Consider the following 23,558-nt stretch of genomic DNA (forward strand, 5'->3'; position numbering starts at 1 on the left):
GGCCTCGAACTCAGAAATCCACCTGCCTCTGCCTCCCAAGTGCTGGGATTAAAGGTGTGTGCCACCCCACCCTCCGCCAAGTTCTTCCTTTTTTACTGTTTATGGTTCATGAGTTTTGGGTTTAATATGGCCTAGTAAGTCTGATGGTGTAGACACGTAAGACCTAGAACAGTGATTTTCAACCTGTGGGGGGTTGCATATCAGATATCCACATTATGATTCATAGCAGTAGCAAAATTACAGATATGAAGTAGTAACAAAGTAATTCTATGGTTGAGATTTACCACAACATTAAAAACTGTATTAAAGGATTGCCACAGTACTAGGAAGGTTGAAAACTGTTGCCCTAGAAGGTTTGTTAAAGTGTAGTCACAGGTGAGATGGTAGTAGCACAGGCCTTTAATTCCAGCACTCAGAAGGCACAGGCGCTCTGTGAGTTAGAGCCCAGCCTGGTTTACAGTGCTAGTTTCAGGATAGCCACGGATACACCGGAAAACCTCCTATCTCAAAAAACAAAACAAAATCTCCTTCCCTTCTTCCCTCTCTTTCCCTCCCTCTCTCTCTTTCTCTCTCCTTCCTCCCCCCCCCCCAAGAGAGAGTTTTCCTGCTAGTTCCCTTTAGCCAGTAGACTCTGTGCCTACTATTCAAAGTCAGTTTGCTTGAAGTACATTCTGTACACTACACACTGGAGAGAGGGGGTTGGGGGTAGAGAGGGTGTGTGTGTGTGTGTGTGTGTGTGTGTGTGTGGTGTCACAGGGGCCAGCCAGACAGCTTAGCAGGAAAAGACAACTATGTTCAGTGCCTTATATCCTGGAAGGAAAGAACTGACTCATGCAAGATGCCCTCTGACTGTCAGATGCACACTGACACGTGCACCAGTGCATACACACATTTGACACATGCACATACAATATTTTTTAATGTATTCACAGATAGTGAATAGCTGTTTCTGAGTTGTGCCTTTGGGAATCTCCAAGTTGAGACTTGAGTTTCCTCTCAAACATTGTGCTTTAGCAGGGCAGCTGCAGTGATGGTGCCCTCCTTTAATCCCAGCACGCTGGAGGCAGAGGCAAGTGGATCTCCAACCAGCCTGGTCTACACAAATGCCAGGACTCTCTGTCTAAAAAAAGAAAGGGAGAAAGAAAGAAAACAAAGAGAAGAAAACCTAATTGATTAATTAGTTGATTGGTCAAATCATTCTAAGAAATGGAAAGGTAGTTGCAGCTTCTCTGGCCCAGCTGGGATGGCATGTACATCAAACAGCTAGCATGGCACAGACCTGCAGACATAGACTAGAAAGTTTGTGTTTGTAGTTGAGTATGATGGTATACTCATGTAACTTAATGACTTGGAAGGCTGAGGCAAGAAGATTGGAGGTCACTGTGGGTTACACAGCAAGATGCTGTCTGAGAAGGTGGTGAGCAGGAATGATAGCCATCAGTAAAACGTTTGGAAGAAGAGTTTAGTCCCCAGAACCCATGTAATAAAAACTGAGCAAGATGAGCTTGTAATTCCTGTGCTGAGGACAAAGAGACAGGTGAATCCTTGAGACTCACTGGCCAGCCAGTGATGAGATCCTGTCAAAAACCAGACAGGTGGCAGCACCTGAGGAATACCATCCAAAGTGTTCTGGCCTAATGGTGCATGTGTGCACACAGACACAAAATTGTAACTCAGCCAGAAAGTGTAAAAACCGTGAGTTTAAAGGATGGTGGTTAGTACACTTGTTGGCTAAAGTTATGGGCTCTTAATAGTGAGGACACTAAACTTATACAGGATGTGTTAACGTTTAGTGAGCACTCTGAGATGAGACTAGACCTATTCAAGCTTTCATGGCTGTTAATGAAACCCTGATTTCATTAATTCATTAAGATTATTGGTCTTGATAGTGGCTGTTTTGTTTTGAGACAAAACAAAATTCGATGGAATTCGATGTGCAAACTAATCTGGTTTTGAATTTAGAGAGATTTGCCTGCCTCTGCCTCCTAAATGCTGGGATTAAAGGTGTGTGCCACCATGTCAGGTTTGATAGTTGATTGAAGAGAACTTGATGCCCTGTCCAGTGCCTGTCTTCTGTTTCTCTGAGGGCCTGGAAGCCTTGCAACTGCCCCTCTGCACAACACCATTCCCTAACTGCATCTCTATGAGAGGATACACTTGACTTGGGGGTGTCAGGACAGCGCAGACAGAGCGCACCACCCAGGTCCCATTTCAGGGAACATATCGTGCTCTGAGTTAGGCTCGTCTTAAATTGGTTGGTTATGTTTCTGGGGAGATGAAGCCTGATTAGTGCTGGCCCCTTAGCTAGCTTCTAAACAGCAGGATGGGTGAAATTTGTCCTTGAGGGGTTTATGTGAAGGTTTATCCATAGCAGGAGCCAGGGCCTGACTCATCCCAGGAAGTTCAGCCTGGAGGTAGCTTGGTAAGAGGCCATTGAGAGGCTGAGGATCTGTGTAACTCCTCACAACAGATAAAGGCATTTTTTGGAAGTAGCCAAGAAGGCAGGGTAGCAGTGCTTTTTGCAGTGGAGAGCCGCAGATCAGTAAGTGGCTGGTTCTTAGGCAGTTCCTGCCCTCTGCACACTTTTTCTTTCTTCAGGAAGCTGCTCACCCTTTCCTTGGGTGACTGAACTTTCTGAAACCATTTCTTTTGATAATTTTTAAAAATTTATTTTATGTGTATGAGTATACTGTAGCTATACAAATGGCCATGAGCCATCATATGGTTGCTGGGAATTGAACTCAGGATGGTCCTGCTTGCTCCGGCCCTGCTCGCTCTGGAGTAATACACTAGCTGTCTTCAGACGCACCAGAAGAAGGCGTCAGATCTCATGGGTGGTTGTGAGCCACCATGTGGTTGCTGGGATCCAAACTCAGGACCTTTGGAAGAGCAGTCAGTGCTCTTACCCGCTGAGCCATCTCATCAGCCTCTGAAACAATTTCTACTGCTGAGGCTCCAGCTGGTGGCTGGCCTCGTGTGGGTCTCACTGGTCTGGCCTTTCTCCATAATGCGTTCTGTCAAAAAGCCCTGAGCTCTAGGGAAAACATAAACATAGATCCTTTTGTGGGTAGCTGAGGATGCCTGATTCTGCTCCCACATAATAGGACAGCTCGTACTACTATATGAAGAGCCCATGCTTGGTGTCCATGAAGTCAGCTGTGGAAGTAGCTTATCTTTGGGGAATTGGCTTAATTAGTAAATACAGGATTAGGACAAACCTGTCAAACCTCAAATCATATGAGGATGAGCGATTCATTTCTCTAATCCCAAGAGGAAGATGCTGCATGATTCTAGAAGCAGGCCCAGTAAGATGCCAGCCCTTCTCAGCTTCAGGGCCCTACAAGTAGCCCAGGATATGACAGTATGTTATTAAGTTCTGTACATGTGGGAACTACAGAAAATCTCTTATGATTACCCCATTTCTCATTTTTCTTTTGTCTTTTGAGACTAGGTCTCACTCTAAGCCTACCTGGCTTAGAATTCACTATGTAGCCCAGGCTGCCTTTGGACAATGGCAGTCCCTCTGCCTCAGCTTTCTAAGTTCTAGATTAACAAGCATAATCCACCATGCCAGTTATAGTTAAGATTTCATTTTCTAAGGATATGGATGCCTGAAAAGACAGGAGGGCATCAGATCCCCTGAAATAGGTGTTAAAAGTTTTCCGATGTAAGTGCTGGGAACTGGAGTCCTGGAATGGTAGGAAGTATTCTTAACTGCTAACCCTTCTCTCTCGCCCCTCTTTCTCTATTTTGAGGCAAGGTTTCACATAGCTCAGGCTTCCCTCAGACTTGTGTAGCTGAAATTGGCCTCCTCCTCCTCCATTTACCTCTGTGCTAGGATTACAGATGTCCACCAGGGATCCCAGATCCAGTGTTTCCTGTTCTCCTATATCCATCCTGTCATATCATGTAGTATTAAGAAACTGTATACAAGGAAAGCAACTTGAATTGTTTGTGTGATGGTAAATCCAGATGTTTTAAAATGATTCTAAATTGTGCTTCTGTTGTGAGATAACATTCCAGGTCTTTTGAGGGCCCTCGGCGTGAACCCTGAATGAGCTTTGCTTCCCTCCCTCAGTCTCCAGAGAAGGCTCCTCAGAAGGCCAACAGGAACAAGTATGGGAATCCAGGGTTGGTAGAAGTGGCTCCTCATTCAGGAGAAAGCCAGCAATTGGCCATAACACACCCCTCAGCTTTTAGGAATCTTACTCCAGGGGCTGGCTAATTGAACCAGGATGCATAACCAACTTGGTACCTGCATCCCTGGCTCCTAGAAAGCTTTGCTGGAGCTGGGCAGTGCTGGCACATGCCTTTAATCCCAGCACTTGGGAGGCAGAGACAGGCAGATTTCTCAGTTTGAAGCCAGCCTGGTCTACAGAGTGAGTTCCAGAACAGCCATGGTTACACAGAGAAAAACAAAAAACAAGAAAGAAAGGAAGGAAGGAAGGAAGGAAGGAAGGAAGGAAGGAAGGAAGGAAGGAAGAAAAAGAAGAAAAGAAAGCTTTGCCCTGGCAAAGTGAGCATCAGCCCATTAAGCCCTGCTTAAGCTCAGGGATCCTTGAAAGTTGTCCAGCTAACTGGCTGTTCAATAAGGTTGACAAAAAGAGGGCAACAAAGAAAAGGGACCCTGAGAGAGTGTGCTATGCTTACTGTGTCCACCCACATAGTCTAGGCTGGCCTCTGAGCTACTTCTAGGCTGGTTTTCAGAGTTGTTACAAGTGCAAAATTCTCTGGGTAGTGGCATGTGCCATAAATCCCAGCACTTGGGAGGCAAATGCAGGTGGATCTCTGCCTTTGAGGCCAGCCTGGTGTGCAGAGTGAGTTCCAGGACAGCTAGAGCTACACAGAAAAACCCTGTCTTGAACCTCATCCCCAACTCCCAACCCTCACCAAAGAAAAAGGTGTCAAATTCAGTTTAGGTGCTGGCATGATTCATGTTTCCCAGCCTTCATTAAACAGCTAGCTCTTCACTGAGTGTGGTCACTTAAAAGTAGTCTCTATCCAGGCAAGAAGTGCATGTATATGTTGGAAACCATAACAGGGCCTTCCCAGGCAGGGCCATCCCATGACCACAGTTCTTGGAGCACTTTTGGGTCTGACTCTGGGTAGTGAGGAATGCAAAGTGTCTTTTCCCACTATCCCTAGCTCTATCCATTTGACTTTCTCCTCACTGCCTCCAGCTTTTCCTTGGAGTCAATGCTAATTCTGAGTCCCAGGATCTGGACTGGATCTCTGTCCCAGGAAGGGTCTATAATATATATGTATATATTATAATCTGTCCTCTTTCCCACAAGTTATTGAACTACAGGGTTTGGTCCTTAACTCATTCTTTCTTCCTGTACCTTTGAAGTGTGGATGCAGCCCTTGTAGGCAGCAAGGAGACAGGAAAGGAGCATGCTCCATGGCCTAGCCGCAGAAGCAGCCTATGGTGCAGGGAATGGGACTGCCTAAGTATTTTCGAGTTAAACTGTTTAGATTGACCACCTAATTGTGTTCCAAAGTAATGTAGGAGCTATTTTTAAGGTACTATGAACTTATTTAAATAAGTTGACATGTTGGTAAGATGGCTCAGTGGGAAAGGACACCTGTGTTCAAGCCTAATAACCTGACATCAGTCCCATACCCCATGTGACTGACTCTGAATAGCCTCCCCTGTCATCCTGACCACAGCTCTGATTTTACTTTTAGCACTAGTTAAAGTATCTCTTATCTGTGCCTATTTGTTTTACTCTCACACTGGAGTCCTACAGCAAATGAAGCCCCAGACCAGCAAAGCTACAGCAGCAAGAAAATCTGAAGAAAAGAAAAATTCATTGAAAATATTTAGTTTAACTTTGGTTTTTGGAGACTGAGCTTCTCTTTGTAGACCGGACTGACCTTAAACTCAAAATCTGCCTGTATCTGCCTCCTGAGTTCTGGGATAAAGGGCATATTCTACCAGGCTTCCACTACATTTCTTAAACCCCAGAACAAAAACTCCCACTGATGGTCTAGTAGGGACAAGTTCTAGTTCAGTTGAAAACAGGGAGACTGCCTGGGGAGCCCAGAGGGATCTTCTATATGGTACCTCTATGTTCAGGTCCATCAGCCCTGGCAAAAGCCAGGGGAGCCACTGCCTCTGGGGCTTTCATAGTTGGGCCACCCTATCCCCATTGGAAACCTATCCTCAGATAGTCCCTGGACCACGGATGGTCTAAGGTCTACTTTGTGCTGCTCTGGACACTTAGCCTATTCTGTCCTGAGAGGAGGAGGTCCATGCAGTGCCCCCAGTAAGAATGGCAAGGTTATCTGGAGCCATTCTGTGGGTTTTAGTGATCATGGGAGTTATGATATCTCTAAGAAGTCAGCATCTTCCCTGTGCTTACTGAACTGCTTGTGTTCAGGCCTAGAACTATTGACAACAAATGCCAACTTGGAGCCCTGAGAGGTGGGGCCATTGATAGGTCTAGTTACTGAGCTATCTTTTATCCAAAGCTCCTTGACTCTGGTGTTCAGCTATACACAAAATGGAATTTTACATATGTTGGACAGAAATAAAAGGATCAAGCCCCGTCCAGAAAGGTTCCAGAACTGCAAGGACCTGTTTGACCTGATCCTTACTTGTGAAGAGAGAGTCTATGACCAGGTTGTAGAAGGTGAGTGCACAGAGCCTGCTGTTCAGGCCGTACCACCAACACTACGCTGTTAGACTTATGGTTGCTCTGGGCGATAGTGATGGAGACAGAGAACACCCCACATCCTCTGACCTGTATGGACATCTGGAGGATGGACTGTGAGGAGTAAGCATAAAACTTAAGCCTTGTGGCCTTTTGTGTTTGCTTTTCCTATGTTAGGCCTGACATTTTATAGAACATGCTGTTGGTGCCAATACTGACTGGCATAGGATGGCTTGAGTTGAGTACTCAGTTTAGCCTATGTTGTGGGACTGTTCCTCATGTTAGTTTCTTGGGTTTGGGTGCTCAATCCTCAAGTTATATTCTGCAGAGTTCAGGGGCAGGTATGGTAAGAACTAGACTTGGGACACATCTGCCACCTGGTGTCTGGTAATATTTGTATCTCTTTAACCAAGCAGATCTGAACTCCAGAGAACAGGAGACCTGCCAGCCAGTCCATGTGGTCAATGTGGACATCCAGGACAACCATGAAGAGGCCACTCTGGGAGCGTTCCTTATCTGCGAGCTCTGCCAGTGTGTGAGTCTAAGCACCTGGGTCTAGGCAGTGCTTACCAAAGAAAGTAGCTACACCTGAATCCTGTTGGGGCTTCTCATAGCAGAACTTATTTTTACGTCCTGGTCTAATACTAAATTTCAAATAAAAACCAAGAAGTACACGTTCTAAGAAGTTGACCAAATGCCTTTGGCTTGAAACCCTACCCCAGTGCTTCTGTCCATGATAGAAGTAATGTATGACATCTCTCAGGTCACAGGCCCCTCTCCTGGAAGAACTGGCATTTCACTTTTTCCTCTGATGGACAGCTAGAAGAGCTTATCTAGTGGTGTCAAAGATAGGCCTAGAGACTCCCAGAGACAGCAGCCACAGTATAACGGTACTTGTCCCTTCACCTAATCTAAGTATCCGTCTCTAACAGCAGTCTTGCAGGAGCTCCTAAGGCTTGTATAGCTGCTGTGTGGAGGGTCCACTGTTCAGGTGCAGTGCAGGGACTTTGGAAAGAGCCATGTGCCTTTCTGACTTTTTTTTTTTTTAAAGATTTTTTATGTATTTGAGTACACTGTAGCTGTCTTCAGACACACCAGAAGAGGGCATTGGGTTCCATTACAGATGGTTGTGAGCCACCATGTGGTTGCTGGGAATTGAACTCAGGACCTCTGGAAGAGTAGTCAGTCTTAACCGCTGAGCCATCTCTCCAGCCCCTTTCCCTGACTTTTGCCCTTAAGAACTATGTTTAGGTAGGTTAGCTGACCCTGGCAGAATTGATGTCCTTTTGGCTTTTGAAGTGAAGGCTGATGGGGAAGTTGGTGTGGGGGATCCAAACTCCTGCTAAACTCTGCACAGTTTTCACTCTTAGTGTTACTATTGAAGTTCCAGCAGTTGGACTTGTGGTCTAGCTGATGTTCTGGAGAAAGGGCTGAGACCAAGGAGATTGTATAGCCATGCCAGAGCAGTGTGTTCAACATCCAGCCTTCTTCACTAAAGTTTTGAAGGGACTACTTACTGGCAATGCCTGGTCACCTTTTAAGTTTTCACAACCAGGAAAGCTATTGGTGTCTGGAGAGTAGAGGCCAGATGTGATGTTGACACACTGCAGTGCACAAAGCATGGTCAGCATCTATACTGAACAATTCTAAGAAAATGCCTATATCTTTGTGTACCTCACTTCACTCATGGCAAAGTTTGGGATAGCACTGGTTGGTGAGGCTTTCATGTACCTGTGATGCCTGAGAACAGAGCCTGAGTTCCAGCCTTGGGCTCCAGTCTTCCCTTTGAATCTAGCTATCCCACTCCCAATACTTCTGTGGTATGTTGTATATGTCTGGTAGGAACAGGCCATTAGGATAGCCCGAGGAAGCTATCCTGAAGCCTGGTTCCCTGCAGAAGAGAAGATGCAGTGGAGGGCGGGGGTAGGGGCAGGGAAGGTGTGTCAAAATGCCTGGGGTTCACTGAAGGCTGTGTTTGTCCCAGATCCAGCACACCGAGGATATGGAGAATGAAATCGACGAGCTGCTGCAGGAGTTTGAGGAGAAGAGTGGCCGGGCCTTTCTGCATACTGTCTGCTTCTACTGAGCCAACTGTGCTTGGTGCATGGCCTGCCCTGCACAGCCACCTTTGTTGAAGCCACTTTTTTCAGTGTGTTTTCCCCCCGATATTTGTTTATACTGCTAGGTATACATCACCAGTGTACTGTACATATGGAATGAGACGTACACAGAAATGCCAGATTCAAATCCATTGTTTTTAAGCAAAAGAAATAAAGATGGTTTACTCTACAGCGTACAGCAAGTGCCTGTTGTTGACCCACCTACCCTTTTTCTCTCTGCTGCTGGATTGTACAGAAACCTAAGTAAAGCAACAGGCTGTCTTATTAAGGGGAAAAAGCTTGTAATTGAATTGCCACAAAATAGGTGGTGCTAGAAGTCTTTGATTTGCCCTGAATTCCTGGCCTGACCCCCTGCAGAGGAAAAGGCTACTCAGGGCCCTTGATTCCAGCCTTGTGATATACCTGAGACCACCCTTCTGAGAGATAGGGCCAGTATCCTGGTGTCTTAACAACTCAGAGCCTGTGTGATCTGATACAACTGAACTTCTCTTAGAACCTCCAGATACAGTGGGGACTGGAGTTGGGGGACTGGAGGTCAGCTGTCCTCTTCCTGCTTTTGTCACACAGGGCAGGGTTGGTTCTTATGTTGTCAGGTCTGTGGCCAGCACAAATGCTTGTGACTCAATCCCGGTATGACAGGCCACAAGAGGATCATAAGACACTGAGCTGCTGGCTTCAGGCAGACTGTTCAGCTCCCCTTCTCAGAAGTCGGCTAGTCTTTCCCACAACTACCACGATCTTTATGGCATACTTGGCCTATCCGTGTCGCCTGCCCTCTTGCCCTCCTACCTCTGGTCATGTAGTCTTAGTCCCTGGCTCCTCTGACTTTCCAGGCCCCTCCTCTGATGGCACTTTCTTGCTGGAGGAGGCGGGTGCTGACACTTCCTGTCCCCTCTTTGGAGCCAGGAGAACCAGGAGGAGGGGCCTTACTCGGAGAAGTAGAGCAGAAACGACCACTCGGTCTAGTCCAAGGCCCAGTCCAGCGCGGAACTGGGCAGGAAGACCGGAGCCAAGACTGATGAGATGGGGCAGAATGTGGAGCCAAGGCCAGAGGGGAGGGGTCTCGGCCTGCGTCACAGGGATAGGAGTGGAGAACCTCGCCCCTGGATGCTGGCGTGGGGCGGCGAAGTCCCTCCCCGGAGGCGGAGGCAGGAGGAGGAGGGAGGAGATAGGGAAGAAGAAAAGGAGGGAGGGAGAAGCCTGGAGGAGGGAAGAGGGAGGAGGGAGGGGGCTGCCGCGCGGACCGCAGGGAGCCGGGCGCAGGGAGCATCGGAGGGCGGAGCGGAGGTCTGCCAGCAACGGGCGACAGGCGAGCGACCCCACAGCAGCCCCCACATCTCTGCTGCCTGTGCCCGCGCCTGCCCCCGGGATCCGCGGCGGCCCGGCGCGCGAGCGCTGACCTCTGCGGAGGCGGCGCGGGCTCAGCATCGGGCCGGGGCCGGGAGGGGCACCGGGGCCGGGGGGCGGCGCTCCGGCCCAGCCCGGCCCCGCCCGATGTCCATGAGTGCGAACACCATGATCTTCATGATTCTGGGGGCGTCGATCGTGATGGTGAGCGGAGGGGCTTCCCGCGCGCGCCCCCTGCTTCTGCCGCCCGCGCGCGCGCCTACCCCACCTCGCTTCCTTGTTTACCGGCCCCGTGCGGCCTGCGCTGCCCTCCGCGGCTTGCCCTGCGCTACCCTCGCTGCTACCTTGCGCTGCCCTCGCCCTGGTTGTCCTGCGTTTCCCCACCCACCCACCTACCTCTGCAGCCCAATACTCCCCCTTGGCACCCCTTTCGGCCCGGCCCACTCCTCGCCCTGACCGGTCATGGGCTCTTCCAGGCCATCGCGTGCTTGATGGACATGAACGCGCTGCTGGACCGATTCCATAACTACATCCTCCCGCACCTGCGGGGCGAGGACCGCGTCTGCCACTGCAACTGTGGCCGGTGAGTGCGCCCCGGCTCTAGGCACTACACGCGTGATCACACTTGTGCAGCAGGCCCCACTTGGCCGCAGAGCCTGGCTGAATGATGGTGGCCGCTTCTGCCCGCCAGGTGCTGGGGGAGGGGTGGCTAACGGGAACCCTAGGCCAGCCAGCTGCTCCCTGGGAAAGGAACCATGACCGAGTCTGTTAGGAACTCCTTCCTCCAGTTCCTTTAGAGAAAAGGCTGCCTGGTGGTGGCATTATGGGCCAAGGAGCCTCCTGGTCCAGGGCCGGGAGGCCTGAGAGCAGCATCCTTGAGTAGTGTCCACAGTGGAAGCCAGGAAGCTGGTTAAGCCTGGGACAGAGTAGTCTTGCCTACAACCCAAGTCTTCCTCCTGGGCCTACTGTGTCCATGGTAGGCAAGAGCAGGGGGTCAAGATAGGAAGGGTCTACCTTGAGGAACACCTGCCACAACTGATTATTGTGCAGAGGAGGAGCTTCCGAAGTAGGCTGGGGTTTGCTCAAGGTCACAATGAGACCCACCACACCCTCCAGGGACCTCCCCTTCTGTGCATGTGTAGTGATGAAGTCTTCTGGCCTTGCATGTTTGTATGTCCATGTATGAAATAAACATCTTCTCATGAGCCGCGCATGTGTGTACTGTCTGTGCATATACATGTGCGTACACAGCGCACTCGAACATCCGCATGCACTCATTCCAGAGATGCCCTCATGCGATAACCGTTGTCCCTACTGGACAGATTAGGAGGAAGTAGATGGAGGCTTCACAGAGTAGACTTTCTCAAGGTTACACAACTAGGAAAGAATGGGGCTAGAATCCCAGAACCTCACTTCCTTACTCTACCCTGTTTCAGCTCCAGAAGTGTACCTTCACACAGAAGTGTAGGGTATGTCAGGACAGTTGCATATCTCCTAGGTGCATATATGGCTACGGGTACAGGCAAATGTGTTGCAGATCATGGGCATTCCAGCAAGTAGAAAGTGGATGTACGTGACCCTCACATGCATTGGACATGGTAGGATTTTTGCAGTGTGGTACACATTCCTAGAGAGCCCTGTGCTCCAGCACACCATCTGTCTATCTGATACATCAGAGGGCTCTGATACATCATGAGGTTAGCTCTACTGTTCCCAGACCACATCTGTAGGTGAGTTCTGAAGCCTTTCCAAGATAGTATGTACATACTGGGCCCATGAACACTGGGAATAGATACTACATACGGGACTATTGTAAGGTGGTGGTTGATGAAGCGCTGTCTGTGACAGCACACTGAATGTTCACCAGAGCCTCAGAGCCTAAGAACACAGAGGGTATGTTCTTAGAGTATATTTACATAGTTTATATATGTGTATCTCATGTAGCATCCCAAGTACATGTAAACAGACACCTGTAGAGTGGAAACTGAAGTAAGGCTTGTGTGTGCAAAAATGTGGAGAGCCACATCATGTAGACAGTGTTTCTGCGTGTTTCTCTACATGTATGTGCTTTGTACACAACTCTACATACAGGGTATGTAAATTCGCTGTACAAAGCATTTTTGTATATTGATTACATATATGTGTATGCAAAGCACATGTATATAAAACAATATACAGTTCAGTGTGCTCAGGGAGAATGTCAGAACATCTCAGTGTGGGTGCAGTGACTGCAGATTAGTTTGCAAATGGGGTATCTGTACACATACCGTGTGCACATGTGGTGTTGACAGTTTGCCTATGTGTACACACTTTGTAGAATAATTGTACACATGTGTCTGCCTTGTACGTGGCTATTTGCAGAATTTTAGACAGAAGACATGTATGTAAACTAATGTTCTGAACAGAGCACGACAGCAAGCAACATTCGTGTGTACACACAGATATGAGCACATGACAGCATCCCACAGAAAGGGTGGCTGGTTCAAAGCTGAGTGAGTGTGCATCTTTGTGTAACGCACCATACTCATACCCAAAGTGTGCACAGTGCATGGGTGTGGGGCTTGTGGGGCCCATGTCCACAGTATACATGATATGTCCTGTGCATGCGGACAGCGTGTATACACGACACACATTGGCTCTCAAGTGGACACATGGCAGCATGTGTCATGAAGGTAGAACACATCAAAGACATTCATTTTATACACAACACATCTTGCTTTCATTCGGAAGACCTGAGCCCCTGCCCTCAGGAGCTTGGTATAGAAATAAGAGGAGCCAGGCCAGGGGAGGAAGCATTGTAGATGCCCGAGTTAATTGTAAGGACACAGGTCATAGCCTTTAACCCCTGGATTCCTGAGGCCACAGGGTGGCTGGCACCTCACATTGCCCTACCCGTAGGCTACCTAGGACCCTTCTAGCTTCTTTCTGTTTCCTGGAACAGCTCTATGTTGGGGATAGTCCAGAGGAAGGACATGGGTCCCAGATAGACCTAGTCCCACCAGAGCCTGTGGCAATCCCTGATGGTGTGGAAACACTATCTCCCTCAGGGCCTGGTCAGCAATACTTTCTGTGCCAGGATCAATAGCATCCATTCATCATTACAGTGGCTGCTTATGAGTAAGTGATGGCCGCTATGTGTCATTCATGGTAGCTCCAGTAACCAACTGAGAGACGGCAGTCTAAGCTTTGCCCACTGGGATTGGCCAAACTATAGATCACAGAGTTAGCCCCAAGGCGTTCCCAAGAAGATCAGAAGGGGATCTGAGGAGTCTTACTGCTGCCCCTCCTTATCCCTGCTCACCTGGGTTCAGGTTTAAAATTACAACCCCACTGGGAAGAAGCATCCATGTGTCCCTCATTGGGCCCAGGGACATAAGCAAAAATGGGCACAAAAGAGGAAGAATTTTTAGCTGGAGAATGAAGGTCTGCTACAGGCAGACACAGGTTCCAGCCTCTCACTGAGAGGAAGAAGGGGTGCAAGTTTAGGAAGGGAGAAGCTATTTCCAGCATACATTTGAGGTGTCTGTAGATCCCACGTGGAGATTCACAGGCAGCTGGAGCTCTTAGCAGACATGGTGGGCAGTAGAAAGGCCCACCCACTAGTGGCTCTGGAAGTGGGTGGGCCAAGAAAGGCAGGCTCAGCAGAAGCCCAGTCAGCCCCTGCACCTGTCAGATAAGAGATGCTAAGCATGTGGTCCCATGGCACCCTTGGTATTCAGACCAGTAGAGTCTGACATCCATACTGATGACTTTGTGGAGTGGACCATCAGGTGGCTCACTCCTCCTGGAACAGGATAGGACTTCCTGGAAGTGGTTTTCAAACAGCTCTGAAAGGGTGATGAGCAGCCAGTAACCGAGATGATCCAGGGCTTGAAAGCAATGGGCAGTTCCAAAAAGCCAGTTGGACAGGGAAGCAAAGAGGCAGAGACCAGGGCCATAGTGGGTGCTTATACCTAGGAGAGGGATCTAAAACCTGTCTAGCTTGGACTTGAATAGTTAGAAACAGCCCATTCATTATAAGAACACTTAAGTGTATGACAGACATGTGATCTGTGGGGAACATGAATGAGGGGAGAGGAAAGATCCCTCAAACCCCCAACAGAATAGGCACAAGGGAGATATTGAAAGCCAGAGGCCCAAGGCAGTGACTGCGGCAGGGGAACAAGAACAATCACTGGTCTTGTATCTGGCCTCCTGAGAGTATTATGTAGAGGCCAAGGAACACGTCTCGTGGGCCTTGGTCATTTGACTGTGCTTAAGACCTTGTCAGCTCCTCAGGGCCAGTAGGTGAATGTGAAACCTGCTACAGGTTTTGGAAGGATGGGGTATTGGGTGGACATTCATCCAAGCCATTCCTACCCTCCTTGACCCTCACTCCTAATCTCCAGGGATACTGTCTCCACCTTTCCCTGCAGTTCTGCCAGGTGACCTGATCTGGGTCTGGGGGTGCTGTTTCCCCTCCCAACCCAGCACACAGGGATTGCTTCAGAGAACTTCCCAGGGTGGCCCATAGGAATCAAGCCATCCACTTTGGGTCCCCTAGCCAGCCCAGCACGGACCTGGGGAAGGCTGGGCCAGGGTTGGCAGGAGAGGTGCCAGCCCACCCTGCCGCCCCCAGGCACCACATCCACTACGTGATCCCATACGACGGGGACCAGTCGGTGGTGGACGCCTCTGAGAACTACTTTGTGACAGACAATGTGACCAAGCAGGAGATCGACCTTATGCTGGGCCTGCTGCTGGGCTTCTGCATCAGCTGGTTCCTGGTGTGGATGGATGGTGTCCTGCACTGTGCTGTGCGCGCCTGGAGGGCTGGCCGGCGCTATGGTGAGTGCCTCGCGCTGCTGCGGGCACCACTTCTGGCCCAGCCCGGCCACCTGACTGCCCTGTCCCCCTGCAGATGGCTCGTGGACCTGGCTGCCCAAGCTGTGCAGCCTGCGGGAGCTGGGCCGGAGGCCACACAGGCCCTTCGAGGAGCCTACAGGGAACATGGTGCACGTGAAGCAGAAGCTCTACCACAACGGCCACCCCAGCCCACGGCACCTGTGAGTGCCCAGGACTCGGGGCTGCTGTGTACATGTAAAGGGACCTCGTGGACGCCCAGCTGGCAAGACGGGACTGCGGCCTCAGGCCCAGGGTATGCTGGGCTGTGGCCAGCTGGGCTGAGGCCAGCAGGCAAATCCAGTGGAAGGTGCTGTCTCTTCTTTTTATAAAGGGGGTTGGGTGGGGGCTGGGGTGGGGATGGCCTCTGGGCTTCAGGGACAGCAGCCTGGTCTCCACAGTGAGCAGGACACAAAGGCAGGCTCTCAGAGGTGCTGGGGCCAGGGGTGGTAGGTCCATAGTGGGGAAAGGCTTGGCCTGGTCCACACGAGCCTAAGGCCACATCTCAGTGAAAGCACTGTTTGTTGAGCACCTGTTGTCCATCCGTCCGTCTGAAGGGGAGGGATGTGTCAGGGCCTGCGCCCATCTGCACACGGGAGCATGTGCATGGGGCGTGTGCGACTGGAGGGTGGGACTGGAAGGGCGGGCCCCTAGCAGCAATAAGGATGTGGTGGGCCCAGATGTCCCAGCCCTCACTGTGAAGCCCACCCTGCCTGGCCAGTAAATTCTCCAGAAAGCTCCAGCCTGTGCTTCTTCCGTCATCTCTAACCCCAGGGGCTACTGAGGCCCCTTCATCTAGACCCCCACTTCAGCCAACAAGCAAAATCAGCAAATCAGTCACAGTTTTATTAGATTCTGGATTTAAAAGGCCCAGATCCAATCAAGGGGAAGGCGGTAGATCTGACTCTTGGATACCACGGACCAAGGGCTGTATAGCACCAGATCTACTCTACCAAGTAAGAACTGGGCCAATTCTTGGCACAGATGTGTATATGGTAAGAGTAATGTCCAGGAAGCTGAGGGCCTCTGTGCCTTTAGCCTGGTCCCTGTAGGCCCCAGTCCTTCTGGCATAGCCACTGGCTTATGGTATGGCACTGTGTGCACTCCCTGCTCTGCTCTGGGCTTGTAGACATGTCTCACAAGTATGCAGAGGTACAGGAAAGCAGTGTGCCTCCCTCTGCCAGCACTCAGGGAGACAGAGACTAGGAGGTGTGGGAGGCAGAGAAGCTGACACTTCCAGCATCCCACAACTACGCAGAGGCATTTGGGGCAATGTTGACCTCTTACAGAGGTCAAAGAAGACAGGAAAGGAGGGAGCAGTAAGTGTGGTCATAGAGACCAGCTATCCCCAGTCAGGTGTACCAGGTGTCCAGGTCCAGCTCAGCAGCTGAGGAGTGAAGGATGTGGTGGCTTGCTGGCCTCGGAATCGGGTCTCTCTACTTTAAGCCACTGCATCTTCTGCTGGTGCTGCTGAACAGCATCCTGCACACGGGCATCCATCATAGCCTCCGTGAGGACTCCATCCTCAGACGAATATGCCATGGCCTGGTAGAAAAGAAGGTGCAGATGAGAACTGGGTGGTGGTGGCGCACACCTTTAATCCCAGCACTTGGGAGGCAGAGGCAGGTGGATTTCTGAGTTTGAGGCGAGCCTGGTCTACAGAGTGAGTTCCAGGACAGCCAGGGCTATACAGAGAAACCCTGTCTCGAAAAACAAAAAACAAAAAACAAAACAGCAATAAAAAGAGGGTGCAGAGGAGAGGCTAGTTGCTTACACAGGGAGGCCAAGGCACTCAGTCTACACCCCACCTTAGGCACTAGCACAGTGGGCACACCTGAGCTTGGTAGTGGGCCCATAGTCCAGTGCTACTGTTGTTAAATTTCTCTATAACTTTCTGAGATAGAAAGCCTAAACAGAGCTATTTCCCCTCTGTACACATAAAGGTAATTCCCTCTGAGCAAGACACAAATGCAGAGCCCCCATAAGCCCTTAAGCTATTCTGGCTCCATTTCCCAGCTCAGGCATACCCCAGGTCACATAGCAACTACTCAGGCCAGATTATGCAGTTGTATACTTAACAGGCCTCCTGAACAGTGGCTGCTGCTGGCAGGCCCCTGTCCTCAGGGTGTATGGTGTTAGTGTGAGGTTTCTCCAATCAGAACCAAGTGGTCCTCTCTGGATAGGCTGTTCTTTTTCATGTCTATTCCCCCTGGGTGACAATGGCCCCCCTCACTTCCTTATCCTTCCAGAGGATGGCACTCCAGGACCAGTCAGCAGGAGTTTGAACTGGTCAAGTTATACCTTTAAGATACTATAAAGGGACCAGGGCTCACAGGTGGTTGAGAAAGCACTCCTGCTGGTTTTCTGCTTGAAGCAGAGCATGTCCCAAAAGGCATCAGCACAAGGAATGGAGAAATCTGAATGCAAAGAAGGGAACACTCCAGGCAGAGGATTTTCCACCCAGGGCACTAGCAAACACTGTAAAGGAACAGGATGGCAGAGTCATATATAACAATTCTGCCAAGACACTATCACCTGGGAGGAGATAACCATAATGGCATTCTGTCTCATCTGGACAAACAGAATAACCAGGAACAGATGGACCTAGGGTTCACTATCCTACTATGATTCACTGTGGAGAAAGTCTTGACCCTAGAGCCAGACCACCAACTTTGAGAGTTGTTTGGAAGCCATGGATATTCTCTCCCAGCTTGAGCTCATCCAAGGCCAAAAGCAAGGTGGGCAGCTACACTGGAGCCCTGGATGGATGGACAGGGTGACAGCTCTCTCTAAGTGGCTATACATTGCCAAGGCCTAGCAGAGGAGAGCTCACCCACCAGCTAGCCTAGGTCAGGTCAGGTCAGGTGGAACACACTAGACAGACATCAGGGCTCATGCAGTGGGTATCCTGGGCTGGACCCTGGGTTACAAGCAAGCCAAGGTGGAGGTAAACAATGCTATGAAACAGCAGCACTCACAACCTGCCGGAGACGAGCATTTCTGCTCTATCTTGCAAATGTTCTGTAAATCTAAAACTATTTAAATGTTTTAAGTTTAACTTGGTGTAGTAGTTCACCTATAGTACCAGCCGCTCATGAAGCTGAAGCAGGATTGCTTGACTGTGAAGTTCAAAGCCAGGCTGAACAACATAGTAAGACCCCAGCTCAAAAAATGAGTAAACAGAGATCAGTAGTTAACAGAACTTACTGCTCTTGCAAAGCCCCAGGTTCAGTCCCCAGTACCAACACCGGGTGGCTCACAACTACCTGCAACTCCAGCGGAATCGATGTACTCTTTTGTGTTTTGTTCTAAGACAGGGTCTCTCTATATAACTGGCTGGCTTGGAACTTGCTATGTAGACTAGGCTGACTGCAGACTCATACAGATCTGCCTGCTTCTGCCCCTGCTAGATCTAAAGGTGTGTGCCACCATTCCTAGCCTCATGTTTTCATCTAGCCTTCGTAGACACCAGGCATGCATATGCACATAAATATATGCAGGCACTCATGCACACACATAAAATATATATATTACACATATGCATACTAAAAAAATCTTAAAATATTCCAAGCAATAGATCTTCCTTAAACCCTCAACAATGAAGGGGAAGGGGAGGGAGAGAAACACTACTATCCTCCACACTATCACCACCCCCTTGACATCAAAGCCAGATGAAGACGGCATTGAAACCTATAGACCAGCAGTCCTGATGAGCAGGGTTGCAAAGTCCTCATTCAGAACCTGATGCTTAAGTACTGAGAGTTGCAGGCCCGCCTAGTCAGTGAGACTTGTCTTAAATAAACAACAGCAGCCTAAGCCCAGCCTGGTGGAACACATCTGTAATCTCAATACTTGGAAGACTGAGGCAGTAGAATTTTAAGAGAATTCAAGGCCAGCCTGGGTGAGACTATGTCTCAACAAACAAAAGCATACCCCCTCCACCAAGGGTATACCGTTTTCTGTGATATGAGAGATTAAGCCCAGGAATGCACATAGGCAGACATTCCTCTCACCACTACATCTCCAGCCTTGACTTAATTTTAAATGTTAAGATAGGATTTCATTGTGTTGCCCAGGCTGATCTTGAACTTGCAATCCTCTTGGCACAGCTTCCAAAGTACTGGGATCACAGGTGTGTGCCCATCATGTCCTGCTTGGTAACAGTTTATTAAATGACATGATAGGTAACAAAAAGAAAAAAAATAGATAAATCAGACTCCATCAAAATGCAAATGTTTTATACACAAGGCAGAGACAGATGGTTCTCCATGAATTTGTAGCTGGCTTGGTTTACACAGCAAGTTCCACGACAACAACCAAAAAAGAATATTACCAACAGAATAAAAAGATAGTCTATCCAATGGAAGAAAATATTTGTAAATCACAAATCTGGTAAGAGGTTAATATATCAACATTATATATGGAGAAGAGCCCCAACAAATGAAAAACTAAAACTCCACAATTTCAAGACTGAAAGAGGGCTGAATGCTCTTCCAAAGGACCCAAGGTCAAGTCCCTGCAACCACATGGTGACCCACAACCTCATCTATAAGTCCAATTCCAGGGGCTCTGACATCCTTTCTTCTGCAGGCACCAGACTCTCAAATGGTATGCAGACATATATACAAACAAAAACACCCACATAAAACAAAACAAAACAGATATGGTGATGCACACCTTTAAGGCTAGTTTGTTCTAGAGTTCTAGGATACCCAAAACTACCCAGAGGGACTTTGTCTCAAAAAACAAAAACAAGGTAGTTAAGATAGTATTCTATGTTTGGGGGGTGGGGGGCAGTGCACATTGAATCCCTAGAAGGGATGATTGCAAAGGCAGGAACTTGTTATCCTGAGATGCATGGAAGATAGAGGCTGCAGAACAAGGAAGGGTCTGTGTGATGTGCAAGTATTCAGGAGTTCCATGGGGATAAAAACAACACCACACAGGTCTGTGTGGTATTCCATGGCTGCCAGGACCTAGGCAGCACCTTGGGCAGTCCACCTGTACCTCCTATTCCTCTCCAGAGAACAGCCTAGATGAACCTGCGTTAGTCACTCTGGCCAACTGCCAGAACCCTCAGGGAACATGCCCTGCTCTCCCTTTTAAAGCCTTATTTGACCTGTTCCTACTCTCTGACAATATACTAAAGCAACAGAGGTGAGCTATCTTGGAGAGAGCTTTGTGAGCCAGGTAACCTGCTGAGATGAGCTCAGTGTATTGCCCCATAATATTTAACATGACAAAGGTCTGACATCCTCATAGATATATATTTAGAGATCATCCTTCAGAGAAGTAATTTCATTGAAATGAGGGCACAGAAAGAGTCCCTGGTTCCTTGGAATTCATGCACAAGACAAAAAAGTTCACAGATGCTGTCTATCATATGAGGACCCAGCAAAACCTTGACCTCTATTAGCCAGAAAAGAGCCTTCTTCAAGGTCTGACCACAGTGGCACTAACCTTTGTACTTCAGCCTCTAGAAATGTAGAAAGATGACTTCTTGATTTTTATGCAAGCTATCTGTGCTTTGCCAATCTCCCTGTTCTCCACCACTAGTTGTGGGAACAGACCCTAAGCAAGGACAGATCAGAGCCCTTGACCACAACAGGGTGCTGCATCTGAGATGTATGTTGTAGCAGCTAAGCTATATATATGTCCCTAGTGTACCTAATAGCCACAAAATCCAAACCTAAATAGGACTGTCCCATGCATACCTTGAAAAGCACTGCCAAGTTTTAAGTGGCTAGGCTGTCATTTGGTTACAGAAAGTTGGCTACAGGGACATGGTGAAGTTGGCACAAAGTTTGAGATGACCATAGCACCCTCCATCCCATCAACATGGCTTTTCTTGACAATACCAAAGGCTGAAATTCCTAAATTGCCCTGGCCCTGCTATAGGAGTTCCCTGCCACAAGACCATGGAGCTGTTGCTAGGATGCCCTCTTCTGGTGTGTCTGAAGACAGCAACAATGTACTCACATAAAATAAATAAATCTTTTAAAACAAAACAAAACAAAAACCCCATGATTTTAGGGAATGACAATAGGCCACTGTGGCCTATGCCTTGAGCCAACAACACCCTTGTCTATGTTCTGCCCTCTTGCTCAACTTTAATATGAACATGTCTTAAAAAGCCAGATACCCAAGAGTACTCATGCATGAACACACATCCGTTAATCTGAACTTGTCTTCAGTTGTCTAACAGATAACCCAAAGAAGCAGCCCTCTAGACTTCCCCAGAGACTCTTGCACATCTGCCCTGATACCCTGACATCCTCCTAAGACTGTGACAATGCTCTAGATTAGGGCCAGAACAAGCTGAGCTAGTGATATCACTCCGTCCTCCCTTGAGTGACTCATTAGCCCTTAGTAGAAACAAGGGCCACATGCCTATCCATGCTTGGAACATCCTTCAACATAAAACTCACTATGAGATTAGGATATTTCAGAGTGGGTTGAGTTTCAGGATCTTAACTCACCTGCCATGCCACAGCAAGCTGAGCAATCTCCCGGCCTGACATTCCCTCCGTCAGCTGGGCAACTTCTGAGCATTTCTTTCCGTAGTCAAACTGGGCCACCTTCAAGCGTCTGGAGGAAAAGTTCCCAAGTGGGTCTAGGCTTCCATGGCTGTCTACACAAAGGCGGCTGGGGAGACTGTGAGCAAGGCTGCCCAAGATCACACTCTGTCAGATGCTTCCACCTGACCTGGACACCATTAGTGAGTGGGCTTTTTTGCACAGCTGGAGTTGGATGAGGTAAACTCTGCCGGATATCCTCAGCCTTCCTTCCTTCCTGCAGGGATGCCAGGAGGGAGCCAAGCAGGGTTGGCAGATGGAGCTGTACTCTCCCAATCTGCCTTCACCCCTACTTACTAGGCCCAGCCTACAACTACATATTCAGTACCCAAAGAACGGGTATGGTTAAACGCTCAGCCAATGATGAATTCTAACAGAGCAAGTAGATTTCTAGGTAAGGAATACAACAGTAAAGGGACCTGCAATCCAAATTTCCAGCAATAACATCTGACCAAAAGCTACAGAAACACATGGAACATGAATAGAGGTTGCATGCCTAAGCTGAGGCTGGGGATATGAGGCTAGCAGGAGGCAGGGGACTTGACCAGCAGGGGTGGAGGATGGGCCCATAGGGAACAGCAGGGCCAAGCCATGTTTTCTCCAGAACAGTAAAAGGCAACAGGCAGCAGGAGGGATTCAGGTCAGGACGTGGAGTCTGAATGCCATAGAGCTCGGGCCCCTGGAGACAGCAGAAAGCAGAGCAGCTGCTGATGGGAGGTATGGGAAGTAAACTAGACACAGCAGTGAGGGCCTGTACCAAGGCCTCCTCATCAGAGCGTGGCTCCTCCCTGTCTCCACACGGCTGCAGAGCAGCTTTGAGGAGTGGCAGGGCAGGAATGCAAGGAGACAAGAGAAAGCCATGTCATACTAAGTAGGTGAAGATGGTAACAGCAACTTCCAAACCTGGTAAAGAGACACAGAGCAAATGTGGTGGGTGCCATGTGGAGGGTACCACATTCTCCTGATATCCAGGATTCAGTGACTCAGGCACTTAAAATGTGAGAATGGGCTGTTGGGGCAGGCTTGCAGCTGTCCTCCCGTAAAGAGCAGTGAGAGGAAGGGCTCAGTATCCCCATGACAGAACCACCTTTACCAGGACACATGTACAGAATGTGACCCCACACAGATGGCCTAAACCCCAGGGAAATGAAGTGCTCAGATAGGTTCCAGTTCAGTAAGGGGAACCCTGCGGGGCTGGACACTTACTGCTTTCCTTCTGTGGCCGGCTTAAGGACATACTTGTCAAAATACATTCTCACCAGGCGCTCTCGCTCCTCCCGCTGTGGCAGGGCAAAGCAGACCATCTCGTCAATGCGGTCATTGATAGCCCAATCAAATTGCTCAGGCTGGTTACTGGCCAGGACCAGCATGAACCTGCAGCCACAAAGTAAATGCTGAGGGTTTGTCCAATCACAAGTCCCTCAGGGGAAGAAGGGTCTCTTATGCCTCTTCAGGTAAACCTGATAGATAGATGTAACTTGGCAGCTCTCCCTTTCTTCCTTGCTCCCTTCCCTTCCACTTTTTTTTTGTTTGTTTTGTTCGTTTGGGGTTTGAATCCAGAGATTTAAGAATGGTGGGCAACAAGGCCAGCCTAGTCTACAGAGTGAGTTCCAGGACAGCCAGAGCTATACAGAGAAACCCTGTCTCGAAAAACCAAAAAAAAAAAAAGAATGTTGGGCAAGTGTTCAATCACTGAGATGTACCTGTCACCCCTGACAGCTTTTTAACTCAGGAAACCCCAAGCCCACCAGGCCATTTGTACAACCATGATCAAGGTTGACGGGTATCCTCAGGTCCTGTTGTTGCCCTCAATGGCCCTGGGCCAGGCCATGATCACAGCAATTAAGGTGTGCTTGTGATAGATAAAGTGACCACATATTTACTATAAGGCTAGGTCCTACCCTAATGATGAGCAAGCTAAGAATAGAATTAGGGGACTTGGATGAGAGAAGGTCTGACCATAGGCACTGGCCCTGACA

General features: G+C 49.0%; 3 protein-coding genes across 4 annotated transcripts in view; 2 read left to right on the forward strand and 1 right to left on the reverse strand.

Moving 5' to 3' along the window:
- The window catches only part of Ssu72 (SSU72 homolog, RNA polymerase II CTD phosphatase), a 30,187-nt gene extending 21,235 nt beyond the window's left edge, over positions 1-8,952 (forward strand). The window contains exons 3-5 of the mRNA XM_031379791.1: positions 6,496-6,635; positions 7,073-7,191; positions 8,641-8,952. Coding sequence (XP_031235651.1) covers positions 6,496-6,635; positions 7,073-7,191; positions 8,641-8,742 — 361 coding nt within the window. The 3' untranslated portion in view covers positions 8,743-8,952. The remainder of the gene's footprint in view (positions 1-6,495; positions 6,636-7,072; positions 7,192-8,640) is intronic.
- Positions 8,953-9,345: 393 nt separating this feature from the next.
- On the forward strand, positions 9,346-15,746 carry Tmem240 (transmembrane protein 240). Its single transcript, XM_031379789.1, has 4 exons — positions 9,346-10,327; positions 10,600-10,706; positions 14,742-14,950; positions 15,024-15,746. The coding sequence occupies exons 1-4, from the start codon at positions 9,800-9,802 to the stop codon at positions 15,170-15,172; spliced, it is 993 nt and encodes a 330-aa protein (XP_031235649.1). The 5' UTR covers positions 9,346-9,799; the 3' UTR covers positions 15,173-15,746.
- An 83-nt stretch (positions 15,747-15,829) lies between these two features.
- Positions 15,830-23,558, reverse strand: part of LOC116097150 (ATPase family AAA domain-containing protein 3) — a 23,494-nt gene continuing 15,765 nt past the window's right edge. Inside the window, exons 14-16 of one of the 2 annotated variants that reach the window (XM_031379787.1) lie at positions 22,786-22,953; positions 21,484-21,592; positions 15,830-16,549 (exon numbers count right to left, since the gene is read on the reverse strand). In XM_031379787.1, the coding sequence (XP_031235647.1) occupies positions 16,385-16,549; positions 21,484-21,592; positions 22,786-22,953 (442 nt within the window). In that variant the 3' untranslated portion in view covers positions 15,830-16,384. The other variant, XM_031379788.1, reaches the window with a different exon arrangement.

This window comes from Mastomys coucha, unplaced genomic scaffold (genome assembly GCF_008632895.1).
Source record: "Mastomys coucha isolate ucsf_1 unplaced genomic scaffold, UCSF_Mcou_1 pScaffold18, whole genome shotgun sequence".
Lineage (NCBI taxonomy): Eukaryota > Metazoa > Chordata > Mammalia > Rodentia > Muridae > Mastomys > Mastomys coucha.